The sequence below is a fragment of the Sturnira hondurensis genome, unplaced genomic scaffold (genome assembly GCF_014824575.4).
Source record: "Sturnira hondurensis isolate 20B ecotype Veracruz unplaced genomic scaffold, ASM1482457v3 Scaffold0013299, whole genome shotgun sequence".
In the NCBI taxonomy this organism is placed as follows: Eukaryota; Metazoa; Chordata; class Mammalia; order Chiroptera; family Phyllostomidae; genus Sturnira; species Sturnira hondurensis.
This window is the reverse complement of record NW_028085930.1, coordinates 6,129,905-6,147,887: the sequence shown is the minus strand read 5'-3', so window position 1 is coordinate 6,147,887 and position 17,983 is coordinate 6,129,905. Positions and strand designations below refer to the sequence as shown.

General features: G+C 49.0%; 1 protein-coding gene across 3 annotated transcripts in view; it reads left to right on the top strand.

Annotated features, from left to right (window-relative positions):
- Positions 1-17,983, top strand: part of BFSP2 (beaded filament structural protein 2) — a 67,110-nt gene that overhangs the window by 45,963 nt on the left and 3,164 nt on the right. The window contains exon 5 of one of the 3 annotated variants that reach the window (XM_037061271.1): positions 11,516-11,644. In XM_037061271.1, the coding sequence (XP_036917166.1) occupies positions 11,516-11,644 (129 nt within the window). Of the gene's footprint in view, positions 1-11,509; positions 11,645-17,983 lie in introns of all 3 variants that reach the window. The other 2 variants (XM_037061270.1, XM_037061269.1) reach the window with 2 other exon arrangements.

Here is a 17,983-nt window from a genome sequence, read left to right as displayed (position 1 = left end):
GGTAACCAAAGTGATACTTCCAAGAATATTATGCAGTCGTTACCTTTCATGTCCATGTCAGTCCAATAGGATCCACATAACCAAATGTCTCTTCCAACCGACCCTTTCCTTACGACAGGGGGTCCTCCTGGAACCAGGGCCACACTGCAGGCCATGGGCTTCTAAAGTTTTTGAACAAAGCTGCGTCAGGGTCAGAAGATTGACCTTTCTCACTTCAGTTTGCCCATTGATGGGACTGGAGGCCCTTCCCCCAAGGTAACGGGGTAGACTCCTTTTTCATGGCTTTATAATCACTTTCCACAAACGTAGTGACTTGAGACGACTCACCATGGCTGTCTCCCAGTTGCCATGATCAGGAACCAGGTGTGGCTTAACTGCGTCCTCTGCTCTGGGTCTCACTCAGCTGTGATCAGGTAACAGCCAGGCTGCATTCTCAGCTCCCCAGTTCAGGTTGTTGGCAGAACTCAGTTCTTGCAGTTGCAGGACTGAAGCTCTCAGCTCCCAGAGGCGGCCCCTCTCCACTGGGAGCTCACAGCATGGCCTCAAGATCCTCCAAGGCCAGCAGAAAACTCCACTCTTTCTAAGCTTTAATCCTATTAAGTCAGCCCTACCCAGGATACCCTCTTCTTTTTTATCAACTCCAAATTAACTGATTTGGGACCTTAATTACGTCTGCAAAATCCCCTAATCCTTGTCATATAATGTGACCTAATCATAGGTATAACGCCTGGAGGCAAAGGCCATAGAGGTCATCTCAGATTCCTTCCCACCACCTCAGGTCACCCAGAACTGCAGCAGAGAAATAAGACTGCACCCCCACCCCCACCCCGCCACCTCACCTCCCCTGCCAGTGCTGCCTTCAGCCTACCTCCACAGGTCAGGCCAGGTCCTCTCTTCCTTGTCCACTTTCTCAGCCTAGACACTGGTGTTACCGAACAGCAAGCAGGGTCCTGCTGCCCACTGCCACCCTCTGGGCAAAATTCCAGAGGCAAAGGCTTGGTGATAAAAGAAAGGAGTCTTTATTCAAAAGCTGCATGATTTTGTAATAACAGCTTTCCACATGCATTAGTCACTGAAGTCTATCAATTAAGGCTAAACTCTTTAACACCTGAGTTCTCCTATCATTTCCCCCCTCTTAGTTTTAATTATCTTATTCCTATAGGTCAGTTTACAAACTAAAAACAAGGTAACAAAAGCTACATGATTTCTGAAGAATGGCAGGCTTCTGCCTCAGAGCTGGTCCCTTCTAGGACGCCCAAAGCAGAGTGGCCCTGCTGCCCTCTGCCAGTCCAGTCCGACCCTCAGCTGCTCCCAGAGTTCCTTCTACCACCCGTTGGGAAACGCAGCCTGCCGCTGTGCAATCAACCAGGCCTCCTTGAGGAAGAGATGCCGAAAGCCAGTCTCTGCCCTCCTTTGATTTTCAATCTTCTAGCCCGCAGTTTCACCCACTCTGGAGGCATTCAGCTTCTCAGCCAGTCCCATCCTAGACTGTTTACCATTGCCTCTGGCAACCTCCTTTTTTGGCCCCTCCCTACTCCACCCCAGTGATCTGATCAGACCGCTCTGTGTCACTAAGACACTTTGGCTTGCTTTCCCTAAGCCCCGCCTGCAGCCGGCTCCCAGCAAGGAAGGCTTGGTTTTTCGGTCTTAATCTCCTCCTGGGGGTCTTCCTTCCCTGGGAAGAGCTTGCACCCTCATTCCCAGAAACCTCACCTCTGCCCCTCATTCACGGCAGCTGGATGCTGTGTAAAATAACCCATTGGATTACCATCGAGTGGGTGTGGTGTGAGGCAGGGATGAGACGGAACTCAGCCTCCTCCCACAGTCCTTCAGAGCCAGGAGCTCCACACCACCACTGCTGTCTGCTCTGGCCGTAGGTCAGCACTCAGATCAGTTTGCAGGGGTGTCCAGGAGCCACATCAGCCCAGAACGGCTATAAATGTGGCGCAACACAAAACTGTAAAGTTACTTAAAACATCATGAGATTTTTTTGTTGTTGTTACGAGTTGCAATGTATTTAACGCGTGGCCCAAGACACCTCCTAGTCATTCCAGTGTGGCCCAGAGATCTCACAAGGTTGGACACCCCTGGAAGACATTTGAGGTCAGTAACTTTATCTGTGCTGTGACCATCACGCCTTAAGCACACAGGGTGATTGATTGGTTGTGGAGACGGTTAATCTTGAAGAGAGGGGGACTAGGCTGAGATGAACTGTGAGGTTTCTGGTTCCTGATGGTCTTTGAGCTGGAGGAGACATTAGAGACAGACCAGAGGAGAGCCCTCAGACAGGCATTTCCACAGTAAGGGGCATGTTCTGCAGCCCGTGTTGCCATCCAGTGTGGTAGCTGCTGGCCACGCATGGGTTTTGGGTACCTGAAATGTGCCCGACACGACTGCATTCTTTAGTTTCATTCAGTGTTTGCTAATTTTTAATTAAAATATGACATGTGGCTCATGGCTACCATACTGAGCAGCATGAGTCTGGATTTACCCACAAGAAACCTTGATTGACATGTTCCCAAGTCAGCCATATTCACCTAAATACTCGCCCTCTGAGGGCAAACATCTTCCATAGGCTGCTGTGTCTATGCCTTCTCTTTGCTTTTCTCTGGCTCTAGACTACAAGGTGGCCAAACGTGATATTGCCGTTATAGCCAGTTGGGAGAGCACCTTTCAGGAGAATAGAGAGAGCAGAACCCCTGAGGACATCTGTAATCCTCGGATCCCTATTATTTGGTGAAATAAGGCAGAGGGCACTTCAGTGCGATAAGCCAGCACTGAAGGGTGATGTCTCTACACCTCATAGTACGTCACAGAATGAACTTGGCCAAAAAGCCCCAGCTTGCTTTGATTTCTCTTTTTCATTCCCTTTTATTTCATTGAAACATTTTAAATATATAATACCTTAACTTGGTTCACAATTCAAAGTGTACAAAATGATAAACTTTGAAAGTGTCATCCCAACCATATCTCGGCACCCTGCCCCCATTCTTTTCTGTGTGGCGTCAATCAATGTTATACTTTTCTTATGCGTTCTTTCAAGGACATATGTATATAGGTCTTTGCTCTGTGTCTTTTTACCTAAACAGTAGTATTCAGAGCATCCTGTTTTTTAGCTGTGTGACAGTGTACCCCAGGACACAGCAAACCAGCCCACGAGCCAAACCTGCCTGACTACCTGTTTTTTGACAAATGAGGTTTTTTTTGGAACATAGCCATGCCCATTCATTTCCACACTGTCTCTGGCTGTGTTTGCACACCATCGGAGCTGAATAGCTGCATCAGAGACCACGTGGCCTGCTAAGCCGGAAATATTTCCTATCTGGCCCTGTACAGAAAAAGTTGCTAACCCCTGTTCCAGCTAACAGATGTTTCAGAATTTATGTTAACCTGTGCCCTGCTGATGAATGTTTAGGCGGCTCCTAATCTTTTGCTATCATAAATAAAACTAATCACTCACTTTGTATTTCCCCATATAGAAATGTGTCTATCAGATAAATTCATAGATGTGGAATTGCTGGGCAAGAAATTATGTGCTTTGGTAATTTTGATGAATATTGCCAATTTGCCCTCTATAAAGGTAGCTACAACTTACATCCTCATCTGAAATGTTGGGGAGCGCCCATCACTCCACATCTTCACCAGTGCTGTGAGTTCTCATACTTTGTGATCTCTTGCCAATAATGTAGGTTAAAAAAATGGTTTTCAGTGTGGTTTTATTTTGCACTTCTCATATCATGAGGAAGGTAGAATGTCTTTTATGTGCTGAACTTCATCCATATTTGCTTTGTGTGTAGTATCTGATCATATCGTTTGCCCATTTTTATTAGATCTTGTATTTTTTATTATGGCTTTGTAGTGGCTCTTTGTACATTAGAGAAATGAGTCCTCTCTGTGTGAGATAAGTTGCAAATATGTTCCCAACTTGTCACATGTCTTTTTACTTAATTTAGGGGGTAGTTCCAGTTGGCTTTCAAAAGTTAGCCAATAAGAAAGGGTTATTCTCAAAGACCGGTAGCCAGGACTTGGTTCCCATAGCTGTTTGCTATAGCAGCGTGTCCCAGCTGGTGTGACTGGCTGGGGCAGAGCTGGGGGAGTCAGGGTTGGTGTTAAAGGGAAAATGAAGAGACCGTCCATCCAGCACAGCCGTACATGCTATAGAAGGCACTCCCAAGTCTTGATCTTCTGTACTGTGTTTTCAAACCCACAGCTGGTCACCAACCAAGACTCGAGGGAATATCTATGCAGGCGATCACCAAACATGGCAACCTCCCCCTCCCACCTTCTACCGGGGAATCTTCACTCACTCGCACATGCCGTTGTTAAGTTCAAACCAGGTGCCAAATCCTGCTCTTGGTGCTGTGGATATAAAGTCCCTCGTTTCAGAGAATGCCCATGCCTGGCCACCCGATTCTAGTGGTCTCAAAGCTATCTTGGATATTTCTTAATAGTAGCTCATGCCTTGGCCACACTGGTTGGTTGGAGCATCATCCCATTAACCCAAAGGTCATGGTCCGGTTCCTGGTCAGGGCACACACCTAGGCCGGGGGTGTGATCCCCAGTCAGGGCACATGTGAGAGGCAACCAATCGATGTTTCTCTTCCTTTCTCACCCCCTTCCTCCCCTCTCTCTAAAATCAATAAGCATGTCCTCAAGTGAGGATTAAAAAAATAATAATAGCTCTTTCTCATAAAAAGTATAGGGACCTTACTTCTAAAATAAGAAATTTGTGAAAATAAAACAACCCAAATCCCTGAGAAATTAAGGTAGTGTGGTTTGTATTAAACACTTGGTAGTCTCCTGGAAGGGATGGAACAGAGGAGTCCCTTTTTCTTAAGAACAGGATGATCTCAATAAACCAGAGCAAAAATACCACACTTGGACATCTCCAATAATGAAGAAGAAAAGTAAACTTTTCTCTCCAGAATGACACTCACTGCTGAGCCTCTTCCACGGTGTTCATCAGCAGGGTGTGCCCACTTCTGGCCAAGGGGACAGCGAGCCCGCGGAGCCATGTGCTCCTCTGGGTTTCCTTTGGCAGCTGTGACGCAGGCCGGGCATCGGTCCTGCACCCCGAAGTGAGCAGTGTCAACAGCCAGGCAGGTATTGTGTAAATTTGAGGAGACACTTGGCTCAGCCTGGCCAGGCTGGCTCTTCTGCCCGTGCCGAGGTTTCACCGTGTGAGACATGCCCTTCTTTTCGATCCCTACTCAGGACAGCCCGTGTCTCTGGTGAAAACTGGGTGGCACCCAGCCCTCTCCCAAATAAACGCCCCCTCTGGCTGGAGCAGGTTGGGGGTGGCTGTGCTGCCGGTAAAGAACCATCCTTAGTTAAATAACATGGATGCGACCCCGCGTGACTGTGAAGTGACTTCCAGTTGTTACAGTAATGAGCGCTAACCCTGCTAATGAAAAGGAGATGGGATTTAATTCCAATCCTGGTAGATCCTCCTCTTCTTTGGCCCCTCGTTCGTGCCCAACACACATCGTAGACCTTCAATAAAGGCTGTTGAGCACATACCGAGTATTAAAAGCCATCTTGGGTCCCCAGGGAGGGTAGAGGGGTGACTCAGAAGTTGTCCCTGTGCACATAGTACCCACAATCTAATGTGCAGCCTGGCTGGGGTGGAGGTGGCAGGCAATGGGTAGAAAGACCATCTTTTACAAGGCAGAAAGGGATGCGCCAGGAAAGCAGCCTTGGCAAAGCTGTTATGGAGCATTTGTCCAGTGCCAGACCTGAACTGAGTATTTGACAGGCTTGTTCTCATTAATCTTCTCAAGATGAGATAATATTGTGATTTTATCTATTTTGCAGAGGGGGAATCTGAGGCACTGAGGGGTTAAGCAGTTTATCCAAGACCACGTAGTTTAGAAGGTAGTAGAGCTATGAATCAACCTTCTTACTGTTGACATAGGAATGTCCAAACCTATAAAAAATTTTACAAGAGTTTACTTGAACCAAACTGAGGACACACCCCAAAGCAGGATCTCAATGGACTGAGATAATGCCCTGGAAAATGGCAGTTTTTTGGTTCTTTTTGTGCAGTTGGAATCAAAGGAGGGAAAGAAGGGAAATTATACGAAATCCATTGGTGGTAGTTAAGGAGGTGGGGCAAAGCAAGGTAAAGAAATCTCTGTGATTGGATAAAAAGTAAAATGGAGAGATAAATATTTCTTTTACTCCGGTGAGTACAGGATAGTAACATTGGACATTTACTGCAAATAGGGACGGTACACAGGGGGCAACAATATCCAGTGCTCCCCTGAGGGTAATTAGCCTCCCAAGGGGTCTGGGAAAAAGGATTGCTTTGGCGTTTCAAAGGGCTGTTAACCTAGATGAACAAGAACAAAGGACAGGGCTCAAAACAAAAATAAGCCTTTTACTAAGGAAATTACAGCCCTAAGGTATTACTACCCAGCAGGGCCTGCTCAGTTAGGGATTTATGATCAAATCACCCTAGGCAGTTACTTTCGGTCACTGAGCCTGTCAGATTCACTGCATGGCCCCTCCCTGACTGACGCCCCCACCCACTGGGCTGACCTGGACAGGTCACATGGAGCGGGGAACCATGATTCCTTTCCTTACTTTAAGAATGAGCATTGTGGAATGTGCAGTTGGGAGGCCTCTGCCCTGAGGGCTTAAAAGGTTATGCCAGGCTTTGTCAGGCTCTTTCCAAACTAAGGCTCTGCGCCTCCCTGTGGGATAAGGTTCCTCTGCGACACAGGACTGGGACCCCGGGTCCCATCTCCATCGATAATGAACGTGATGACTCAGTATGGCCCTGGGAGGTCTGAGATGCCTAGAGCGAGGCAGTTGGGCGTACTCTGCAGCAGAGCATAGCTGTCTCTCACCACCTTCAAACCAAAAAGCTTGAGTGACTTGCTGAAACCCACACAGCGACTGCTCAGGGGAAGGCAGAACACACAGGACACACCTGCACGGTGGCTGTCCACACTCGGCCTCCTCCTCAGCTCTCGCTCTCCCCTCACCCTATCGAGTAGCATCCCTTCCAACTCCAGGTCATTGCCAAGGACGTTGTGGGGGATGGCAACGTGAGTCAGCACAGTGGGTTGGATGACATTTTCCCCTCCGTTTGGAAACCCTGAAATACTCCATTCTGACTTAGTCAAGAGCATGCTGCTTTTCTTCCCCCACGTCCGTCCTTCACGTGCAGTCACATGAAAATCAAAGTTAAAATTTTTTTAACTTGAAAATGTTGACCGTACTTCAAAATGTCCGCATGCTCTCCTGCCTCAGAAATGTGGGTGGGGTGCAACCTCCGGCAGCCCAGCTCCCGCACGAGGAAGCCAAGATTTCAAGCTGGTTTGAAGGAGTGAGGACCAGCAGAATTGGATCTCATTACACACCCTCGAGACAGAACCAGTCCTGTCTTCCTACCCTGGGGCTCAGGAACCACACACCCACTGTGTGATCCGTGAGGAGAGATCTGGAGGCAGGGGTTGAGATGGAAACAGAAGTAGAGTTATTGCAAGAACTAGAAAGTGTAAACCTAAAAAGGCATTGGAGAAGAGCATGTCATCACTTCAGGTGAGTTCAAACACCTAAGCACCCCCAGATGCGGGGCTAGTATGTGGTAAGCTGGTTTGAGAAGGTACAAGACGTGATGTGAAACAGCAATGTAATCATTGTGGTCAAATTAACTTCTTCTTCTCGTTCTCTCTTAAACTCTAAGAAAGTTTCCGTTTGGTGCTGGTAGGTCATGAACACTTTTCCTGTACTTGTTAACCTCACCTTTCAACAAAAAGAAAGCAGGCTTGGGGACTCAGCTGCTTGGCAGGCACCATTTGCTAGAATGAAACAACACTGATCTGTTTTAATTTTATTAAGTCTTTAGTTATCTTCTCTCTGCAGCAAGTAAAGCTATATCGGTTTCTGTAGCAATCTAGAACTTTGCTTCTGTGGCCCAGGCATCACAGGATGACGTTTTCAATGCAGATTCCTGGGCCCCTCAGCTTCCTGATTCCTGGGTCAGGACCTGCACTTTCACGAGATTCCCCAGATGTTGCTGACACACATTACCATTTGAGACGAATCTAGTTTCCATTTTCTACGCATTTATTTACAAAGACAAAGGGAATTGGTTAAAATAAAAATAGTTCGAACTCGTATGTGGGTATGTAAAACACATGCTGGTCGTCCAAGAATGTTTGGGAAACACTTGGATACAGCATTTTGCTAATGAAACTGAGACCTAGGAATTCATCCCTCCAGACACCGGTACATGCCACTGAATACAAGCCACTTGTTGTCTGGGTTGACAGGAGGGACAGACAGATCTTGTGGGGACTGTGGCTGTAGCCTCGGCCAGCAGCGTTAGTCCAGACCCACCCGCCAAGGCTTTGAAACCTGCCCTCCATCTGCCCGTGCCCAGCCCTTACCCACAGTGCCCCGGCCGCATTTCACAGCTGTTCCGGGTGGGGGGGGATGTAAGCATATGCATGTACACATCCATCAAATTCACAATACCACATAAAAGTGACATAGAATTTCTGGTGATGTTTTATTTATCTAATTTTGGAAATAACATAAATTTTCAGAGGAAATACCTACTTTGCCATTCCATTTGCACCTGTAACTGCAGTGTGTGACTTGCTATTTCTTACAAAACCCACCAACAGTTTTTATAATTCTGTCACCAACAATAGTGTCACAAGATCAGACCACAGAAAAATGTCTGATTATTAATACCTGACTATACAAAAAGTCACTCAGTGATGAATGAGCATAACTTTGATGGGAATCTTGGTCGATGTTTGTGCTGACCTTAATGAGTTCATTCACCAATGAGGTAACTTCTTTATGGGTCAGACAACGGTTTCCAAATGTTGGAGGAATGTGCTGTCCATTTTGTGGGCCACCCACAATGCAACAGCCACAGACAGGACTCGCTTTTAAGTTGGATCTGCATTATTACCATTTTCTGCCTCCCTGTCTAAGTCTAGCCAATCAGTAAAATGGTGATTCACGGTGTCGACACTGATTTCAAGCTAGTACTTCAATGTCGGTGAACAGAGCTGGGCAGGGACACAACAGCCCTGTCCACCACACGGGTGCCATCCGTGAAAATAACCGTGATAGCAGATAATGACAAAATATAAATAATTAGCAAGTGATACATTTCGAGTATTACCATTTTAATATAACTTATTTAATTGTGAGTTGGTATAATTTAATGTTTAACAACGGCTGTGTTTAACAACAACCAGCTTACAAAGTTCCTGAATATTTAACACGCGGCTCTCACAAGCCGTGGGGAGCCGCCAGCCCCAGCTCACACTGCCGCTGGCCCCTCTGCGTGGCTGTGCCACCTGCCTCCACTTGCCTGTCAGGACCCCCCTCTCCTGCCCCCACCCACCCACACAGCCCGTCTGGCCAGGTCCCAACCCCAAAGAGAGAAGGAAAATCAGGACCACTGACCACGGGAGGATGTGGTGGACAATGAGGGTGTTTTAGAGTGGTGCACCTTCACCCTGGGGACACAACTCCAACTTCAGGGTCTTCAGCTGAGCCCAGCGGGAGCGGCAGCATTAAGCTCTGGTTAGGAGCATGGCTCTGGGTCTGCTGCCTCGTGGGTCCCAGCTCTGCCCCCTGACACCCCACTATCTTGAAAAATGACTCCATCTCAGTTTCCTCATGTAAAATGGGAATAATGATGACACCTGCTTCACAGGGTTGTGAAAATTAAACGAGATTGCGGCCTAAAAGCTGTTAACGGAGTGAGTGCTTCTTCACACGTGTTCGTTATCATTAGCAGTATTCAACTCATGGTGGCTTTACAAACGCATTTATTGGTTAATACTACTCTTCACATATAGAAAGCATATACAGCCAATGTCTGCATGCTTTTAAGGTTCTAAAAGTTCCCGCGTGCATAACCTGAAGGAAGCCTCAAGTGATTCGGGGGATAGTCATGTGATTATCATTTACCACTCATTGTTATTTACACCCTGTGGGCAGGGAAAGAGACGCAGAGAGGCTGAGTGGTGGCCCAGGGACACATGGCCATGGGCTGACCAGTTGGAGCTGTGTCCACGGCTTCCGCTTCCCTTCAGCTGATCCCTGGCCTTTAATGGGCACTTGTGCTGAGTGCCTTCCAACAGCAAACACTGCAAGAACTACTACTGCGGTCTAAGCCTTTGACATGGGGTTTCTGGGACGGTCAGTTAGATTGGATTGTTTTTGCATAATTCAATAAGTAGGCATTCATATGTAATAAAAGTGGTCAACCCCCAAAGCCAGTGAACTAGGAGACAAAGCAGTTCTTTTCTCCTACACCACTGGCTTGGCGGCATGCCATCAGACTTGGGTTGAAGTTACAGATGAGGACAGTCTCTCGTTTCTCCCCTTTTCCCCAGTGAACAGAGGAGTAACAAGGACCTGCTCCCCTGAACGCACGGGGAGGAATCATAGCATGTCCATCTTGCTCGGGGAGAAGGTCCCAAACACAGACCCGCCCCTTCAGAGTCACAACTGTGGCCAGACACCCTTTTTCCAGGAAATGGGGCCCATCAGATCAAGGCTGTTAACTACTCATTTGAAGAAGGTGTGGCAATCAGCACTGTGTTACAGCGCTGGAAGGAGTCACAAATTTTCCGAAGGGCGGTTTGGCAACATTCATCAAAGTCGCAGATGCCTACGCTTTTGATTTAGCAATTCCACAGCAGGAGCTTACCACCCCCCCCACCCCGAGATACTCCCATAGACTCAAAAAGAGGGATGTAGGTTATTCTTTGTGCCATTGATTGTAACAGGCAAAGACTGGAAGCCACGGAAGTGCCCCTCATTGGGGGACTTCTAAATAATTATGGTACTTCCAAATAGGGCAGTCCCACGTAAAAGAATGTGAATTGACGTGTATGTGCTGATAGAACAAGTTCTAAGATAGATTAACTACCAGAGCAAGGTGGGTGGTCATACACATTTATTTACAAAATTTATATGAAGTATTTCTAGAAGGAGGTATTTAAAAAACTGGAAACAGGAGAACTGAGTAATTAGAGCACAGGGAAAAGAGATTCTCTATACTTTCTACCCTATATATTTCTAATCCTCGCCAGAGGGTATGTGTATTCATTTTAGAAAGAGAGAAAGAAAGAAACATCGATGTGAGAGAATCATTGGTCATTTGCCCCCTGTAAGGGCCTCACATAGGGATGAAACCCACAACCTAGCATATGCCCCGACAGAGGATGGAACCAAAATCCTTTGGTGCATGATACTCCAACCAGCTGAGCCACCCGGCCAGGGCTCTACCATGTTATTCTTTAGAAAATCTTTTGAATGTCATTCTATTTGCATGCTTTATATGTTCAAACTAAATGAAAGTTTATATACAAGCTGGTGGGCAGACCTAAAGAAAAAGAGGGATTCTTAAATCTAATAGCTGCTTCCTCTGAGTTGGAAGCAGGGGAATGGTCATCAGAGAGGGGGAGGGGGAGGGCGGCGGCGGCCTGTCCACTCACCCTGCTCACCGAGACCTCACTGTCCACAGCAGCAGGCAGAGGTGGCCCGCCTGGCCCAGACCCAGGAGGAGAAGCTGGCCGCCGCGCTCAGGGCAGAGGTGCACGACGCTTCGTGCCAAGTGCAGAGCCTCCAGGCTGAGACGGAATCCTTGCGCGTCCTGGTGAGTGGGCCAGGAGGAGACCTGGCATTTCTTGGGACAATTTTAACTCTCCACCATCAAACTGCAGCCACACAGCCATCTCACAGCAGGAACTGGGGCTTCCTGCTGTGAGATGGAAGCCCCAGCAACTGCAGGTCACAATGTGCAAGGGGCTTCCATCTCACAGCAGGACTTTGAGGCCTGAAAGGTTATCGGATACAGAATCGCAAGCACGGTAGACACAGTGAGTGCCCAGCCCAGACAGGCTTCATCGGGCTGCCGCCGTGAATGCTGGCTGCTCGTGCCCACAGATGCCCCTTCTCTGCTGCCCCTCTTCTCCAGAGGATCGCCCTCAGCCAAACAGAAGACGCCTGCCCTCGGGAGGTCAGGCCAGCCCACCTTCCCAGCCAATGGCTGACTCACAGGGGAATTGAAGACCCAGCTCCCTTGCTGTCAAAGTGGAGCCAGCCCTTGGTATAAATCACCCTCCGGAGGCTCCGTGGGGTCAGGCTGCAGCCAGACTCCTCCATGACCGCCTCCTGGCTCATCACCTTCCCTCCCCGTCCTGCTCTCCTTGCTCCCCCTTTTCCTCAGGGCAACCTCAAAATTATGTCCATACCCAGATCCCTGTCTCAGGCTCTGCTTCTGGGTCACTCAACCTAAGACATCTAGAAAGCCCTCAACTCACTGTGGTTGTGAGTGGCTCTCTCGCATCATTAATTATTGTTATTAATTTAAATGATTGTTAGTAATACAGCAGCCCACCTCTGCTCTCTGGGATGGCCCAAAGTTCAAGCACAGCGCCTCCTGGATGCCCCCTGGAGGGCGCCATGTGCACTGCAGAGATGGTCTGAAGACCACTGAGGCACCAGAAGCCCTTCTCGCCCACCAGCCTCAAGTCCTGAGGCTGATCAGATACCATTGTTAAGGCCCTTTTCTTCCACCACACCCCGCAAACCTGCATCTCAGTTTTGCCACCCAAATCAGCCCCATCCTCAAACCACCAGCCCCGCCTCCTGCTGCAGCTTGCCATGGAGTTAGTTCTTATTAGCTCCCCTCAGAAACAACTTTCTCTCTGCCTGTTGTCCAGATCATCCCATCGCCCCTAGTCCTCTTTCTTCACGGGTCCTCAGTTCACCTGGGGTCCATTGTCCTCCTGCCAACAAGGCCACACAGGGCCCAGGCAGCTCAGGGAGGAGGCACAGTCTTCTTGACACATGTGACCCGCACGACACGCTCCCTTTCGGCCCCATTCGTTCTCTGACGGGATCTGGGTCAGAGCAAGGGGTGAGAGGAAAGGATCTGAGGCGAGAAAAATCAGGAAACTACTATTTAAAGCAATGCTGTTTCACACTTTCACTTTTTAAAAAATCTAAAAGAGATGGCGTTATTTATGTGAATTTATGCTAATTGTTTCATTCACCTGCCATAACCACTGATAAACACCCTAATGTTAGGGGGGCTGGCTTTAGGCACGGATAAGGGGCTGCCATTTCTTTTCCAGATGTCCTTGCGGCTACCAAAATTGTCACTCTTCCAGTGACAGAAAATTCCAGGCAAAAGATTTGAGAACATATTCTCAAGGCCACACCATGAAAAAAGCCCAGATGAATTACCACCCACCTTAAAGGGCAGGTGGCCCATCACTCAGCACACATTCCCCATGCAAATACTGGGTGCCTACTGTGCGCAAAGCCCTCCTTAGACCCTGGGAGGCAAGTGTGAATCGGTAGGTTCCTGTCCTCTAACATCTCGGCCCTTGGCCGGTGGAGGAAACCTCTGTACGAAGAACTGAACAAAGCAGAGGGGTGCTGTGTTCCTCGGAGTAGCTGCTCCCAACCGTTTCCATTCTCGGTGCTCCCCCTCCCCCCGCACACACACCACTGTCCCTCAGCAGATGCTGCCACCTGTATTATTCTGCTGATAAAATTAAGATCCCCCAACACAAGGTCTCTGGTTTCCATCTCCCACTTCCACAGACCTCTGAGGCTTTATCCGCCGCCTCTTTCCTTCAACAGACTTCGGTGGTCTTGTGTTGCTGGTCTGGACATTCCTCCATCTGCTGTCTCCTCTCGTCTGCATGTTCCGTGTCCCTAACACAGGGAATTGCCTGGGCTCCGCCCGCAACAGAAGCCCTCCTCTGCCAGACCTCCCACTGCCACCCAGCTCAGGCTTCATTTTAATGTTCAGAACTTGTCCTTTGCTTTCCTACCCTTGAGTCCTTGGATGTGTCCTCCCCACGGCTGGAAGGAGACTCCTCCCCACAAGTCTGCCCACCCCTACCGCACACCCTGGGCACAGGTGAGCTGAAACACGTAGCTCCTGACTCCCACAGCTGGGCGGTCTCTCCCACCTGCCGCCCACTCACACTCAGAGCAGTGCCTGTGGTGAAATTAGCTCATCCACCAAAGTGGCATTAACTACTTGAGGGCAGGGACAAGGTATAATTACTTTTATGTCCCCAAATCACTCAGTACAGTGCCCCAAATAAATTTCTTCAAAGTGACACCGATAGTAATAAGAACATGCTCAAATGCATTCGCTCATTGGTGCTCGCAGAAACACTGAGAAGTGGGCTGGGCCATGACTACCATCCCGTTTTTGCAGATGAGAAATCTGTGGCTCCGGGGCTTTCCTACCAGCACAAAGGAGCAGAGAAGCTGAGCCCTGCAGACTCCGTTCCTGTCCTAGACCATGCCCACCCCAGGGCACGAATGGGGGACTGGCACTCAGGCTGGGGTCAACCCTGGCTCCTCTATCACGAGCTGTGTGACTGCTAAAACTCCATTTTCCCACTTTTTATAAAGTGAGGATCTATTTACATGTATCTGCTGTGTCTGTGGCTTAGGACAATTTAGGCAGAATTCAGAGACGGGTTTTTTCCCTGCTCCCTGTAGCATCTGCTGGGGCTGGAACATCCGAGAATGGCGGTTTCACCTCCCACCTCTGGTGCCTCAGCCGTGCGTCTCCTTTCCTCTCTCCTTGCGGCCCCTCTGCGGAGCTGACTGTGACTTCCTCCTGTCATGAGAGTCTTGCGGAGTCGGACTTCTGACATGGTGTCCGGCTTCCATCAGAGCGTGAGCTCAAAAACTAGCAGTTCTCTTAGCACCTGGGCTGGGAGGTCCCTGAGCATCCCTGGGGCAGGATGCTACCGTCAGAGCGGTCACAAGGGCAGTCCAGAATCAGCAGGAAGAGAAAGGAACTCTGCTTCTTGTTGGGGCCACCGCAGTGGCTCATAGAGAAAGAGCAGGTGGGGCGGAGGTCACTGTGGCAGCTGCCTTTGGAACTGTGACCTACCCCTGGACCTCAACAGGATTTACCTTATAAAGCCATTGGGATGATTAACGAGAGTGCAAGGCCTTAGTGCAGTACCTGGCACAGGGTGAGCTGTCAATAAACGGCTTTATTAATTATCACTATGGCATGAATGGAACCACTAGTAAAGGAACCCCAACTTTGCATCATCTGGTCACCTGACTTAAACCCATGGTCCTAACTGTTGGAACAAATGGGAAAAGAACACACATTCCTTTGTGTGTTCAGAGACTTAGGTGTGGTGACATGCTAGCCATGCCCAGGACCCAGAATGGGCTGCTTCTGTCACCTTCTGGCTCCAGTAGATAGGAGTTCTGGTCACTGCACCTTGTAGCCAAGGTTAGGAGCACAGAAACGGAGCAGGTAGTACACCGCCCACCCCCACCATCACAGCTTTCAAACATGGCAGAGTTCATCCAGCCACGCTGTTATCTTCACTCAGAGCAACCTGTGCATACACAAGGACTCTGCAGCTTACGTGAGCCTCAGGAAGCCAAGCTGATGAGACATTCAACCTTCTTTTCCAACCAGGCACCATTTACATTGGCAGCCAGGCACCAATAATGGTGCTTGAGGCATACTAAGTTCTGTGTTCGGTCAACTCAAATCAGGAATTCTAGACCAGAAATTAGTAGGTCACTATGTTACTTTCTGGAGGGTTTATAACTCAAGAGCATCCCTTCAAATCCCCATAAACTGGTGAGTAAGTGTGCTCTTGGGGGCTCAGTTTGCTTGCTGGTGTTACACACACCACCTAGCAGGCCAGGGCTAGGACCCCTGCAGTGGGGGCCTGGTCCCAGGGACTGAGGCTCAAGCCTCTTGGTGTGAACCAGGCCAGGATGTTGGGGGCTCAGGTGGCGAAACTGGGCTTGGCCTCTGAGGGTGAGATGGAGGTTCCCAGGAACCCACCCTGGGCAGTGGGTCCTGAGTCATCAGGGAAAAAGCCTAGGCCACGTGAAGGAGTCAGCCCTGAGCATGGATCCAATACTATAAAGGGAGGACTCAACCATGGCTCTGCAAACGGTTTTCCAAATCACAGGTGTTACAGGTCCAATGTCAATAACCTCTGCTCATAAACCAAGCAATTTCCTGATAAACAAAGAGAGAAAACCTGGGGGTTGGGGGGAGATGGAACAATAATTCTCAAAGTCGGGGGTGGCCATTTCTGCATCCTCACTGTCATAATGGGTTCTCAGGTCCCACCAGCCAAATAATAACCTTAGACCCATTACTGATACACGTCTATTCAACTACTGATCAGTTTGCTACCTGTAAATGCAGGATGGGAATCTGACTCAACATCCTCGTATCCTATGGAATTAAGATTTAAATAAGGTAATATGGGGACCCCACTTAACAACAGCTGGGATCCAAGACAGCATCAATAACCAAGAATCTTTCATTTCAGCCACAGTGGTCAAAAGGATATGAAAAACCTCCTCCTTGGGATCAGGGTACAGGAATTTGTTTCAGCAAAATTTGACTCTGTCCAATTTAGAAAGATATTTAGGTGTTTTTTATGTGTTATATAAAAAGCCAGATACTAAATTATAGGTTCACCATAGTCACAACTATTAAAAATGTTGGACAGATACACACAGATTTTTAAAGGTATCTGTGGTCAGCCCTACAGCGTGCAGGGCACGGTACCTGGGGAGGTGACAAGAACATTTCCAGCTAGCAAGGAGACAGGCAGATAGGGCAGTAAGTGTGCTTAACACAAGTGCTGTCATCCTGAGCAACCTACGCACACAAGCGTCTACGCCTACGCTGTGCCAGGCCCTATGTTATCGCTGGGGTTACAGACACTTGGTCCCTGCTCTCAAAGAGCTCACCATCTGCTAGAGGACACATGCCCCTAAGAAGCTCAACCCACTCTGATAAGTTCAAGGGCACGTGTGCACTGAGGCAGCCATGGAAACCAAGAGGAGGAGAGCCTAACCCAGCCTGGTGGTGGAGGGGCAAGAGAGTGTCAAGAAAGTCTTTCTGGGGTGCAAGGGTGACCCCTGAGCTTAGACTTGGGGATGAGTAGGAGCCAGCCAGGTGAGGTGCTGGAAGGAACGGTGGAGAAGGATGGTGCAGGTGCAGGAAACAGCACGAACCCAGTTTACTCAAAGAGTAGCTGTGTTCCCTGCTTTGGGGTGGGGGGTAAAGATGGAAAGATGCCGGTCTGGTCCTGCGCGCCATGTTAGGGAGCCTGCAGATGTGTTTAAAGCAGAGGAGATACAGGCCTAGGTTGGGACTTTCGACAGAGCACCATAGCTTCTGTGTGGGGAACACAGCACAAGGAGGAGCTAGAGACAGAAAGGCAAGCTAAGAGGCCATGAGGTTACCCTAGATGAGAGGTGATGAGCATCGATCCTGGGTATTGGTGACTGGAGATGAGAGGGCACAAATGTGAAAACTTTTCAGAATATTTAAGAGGCAGGATTCTGTAATGATTGAATTTGGGGAGGAAGCAAGAAGGTCAGAGGCATGTCTTTCCACAGTTTCTAGTTCTCGTGAGCTCACCTGCTGAAGCACAGAACAGGAAAGACCAACAGGTCCAAGGGGAAGAGAGTGGGTCAATTTTGGACGCTTTGATTCGAGGTGCCCTGGACTGGACATGGTTCTAGCAGTAAGCTCACAGTGGGTCGGGGCTTCGGGGAGAGGTCTGCGCTAGAACTGCCAGTGCAGGAGTCCTTGGCAGATGGGAGAGACCGACGAACACAGGCCCGGGGGGGGGGGGGGGGGGGCGACTCAAAAGAGACCGGGGCGGGNGGGCACAGCTCAGAGAGCATCGGGCTCAGGATGGGGCAGTGGGGAGCCCACAGTGAAGGGGCAGCCGGAAGCAGAGGAATTAGCCAAAGTGTGCACCTAAAACACTGAAGAAAAAAGTGCTGAGTATAGAAAGACCAGAGACATTCATTCTAACTCATAATCCAGGAAAGAATGTCAGAGGAGACAGCATTTCAGCTGAATGATGGATGGGGTTTCAGCAGTGGAAGGGAAATCAGCCCCCTAGGGGGGGAGGAAACCTGAGCAAAAAAGCCCAGAGGCCACTGA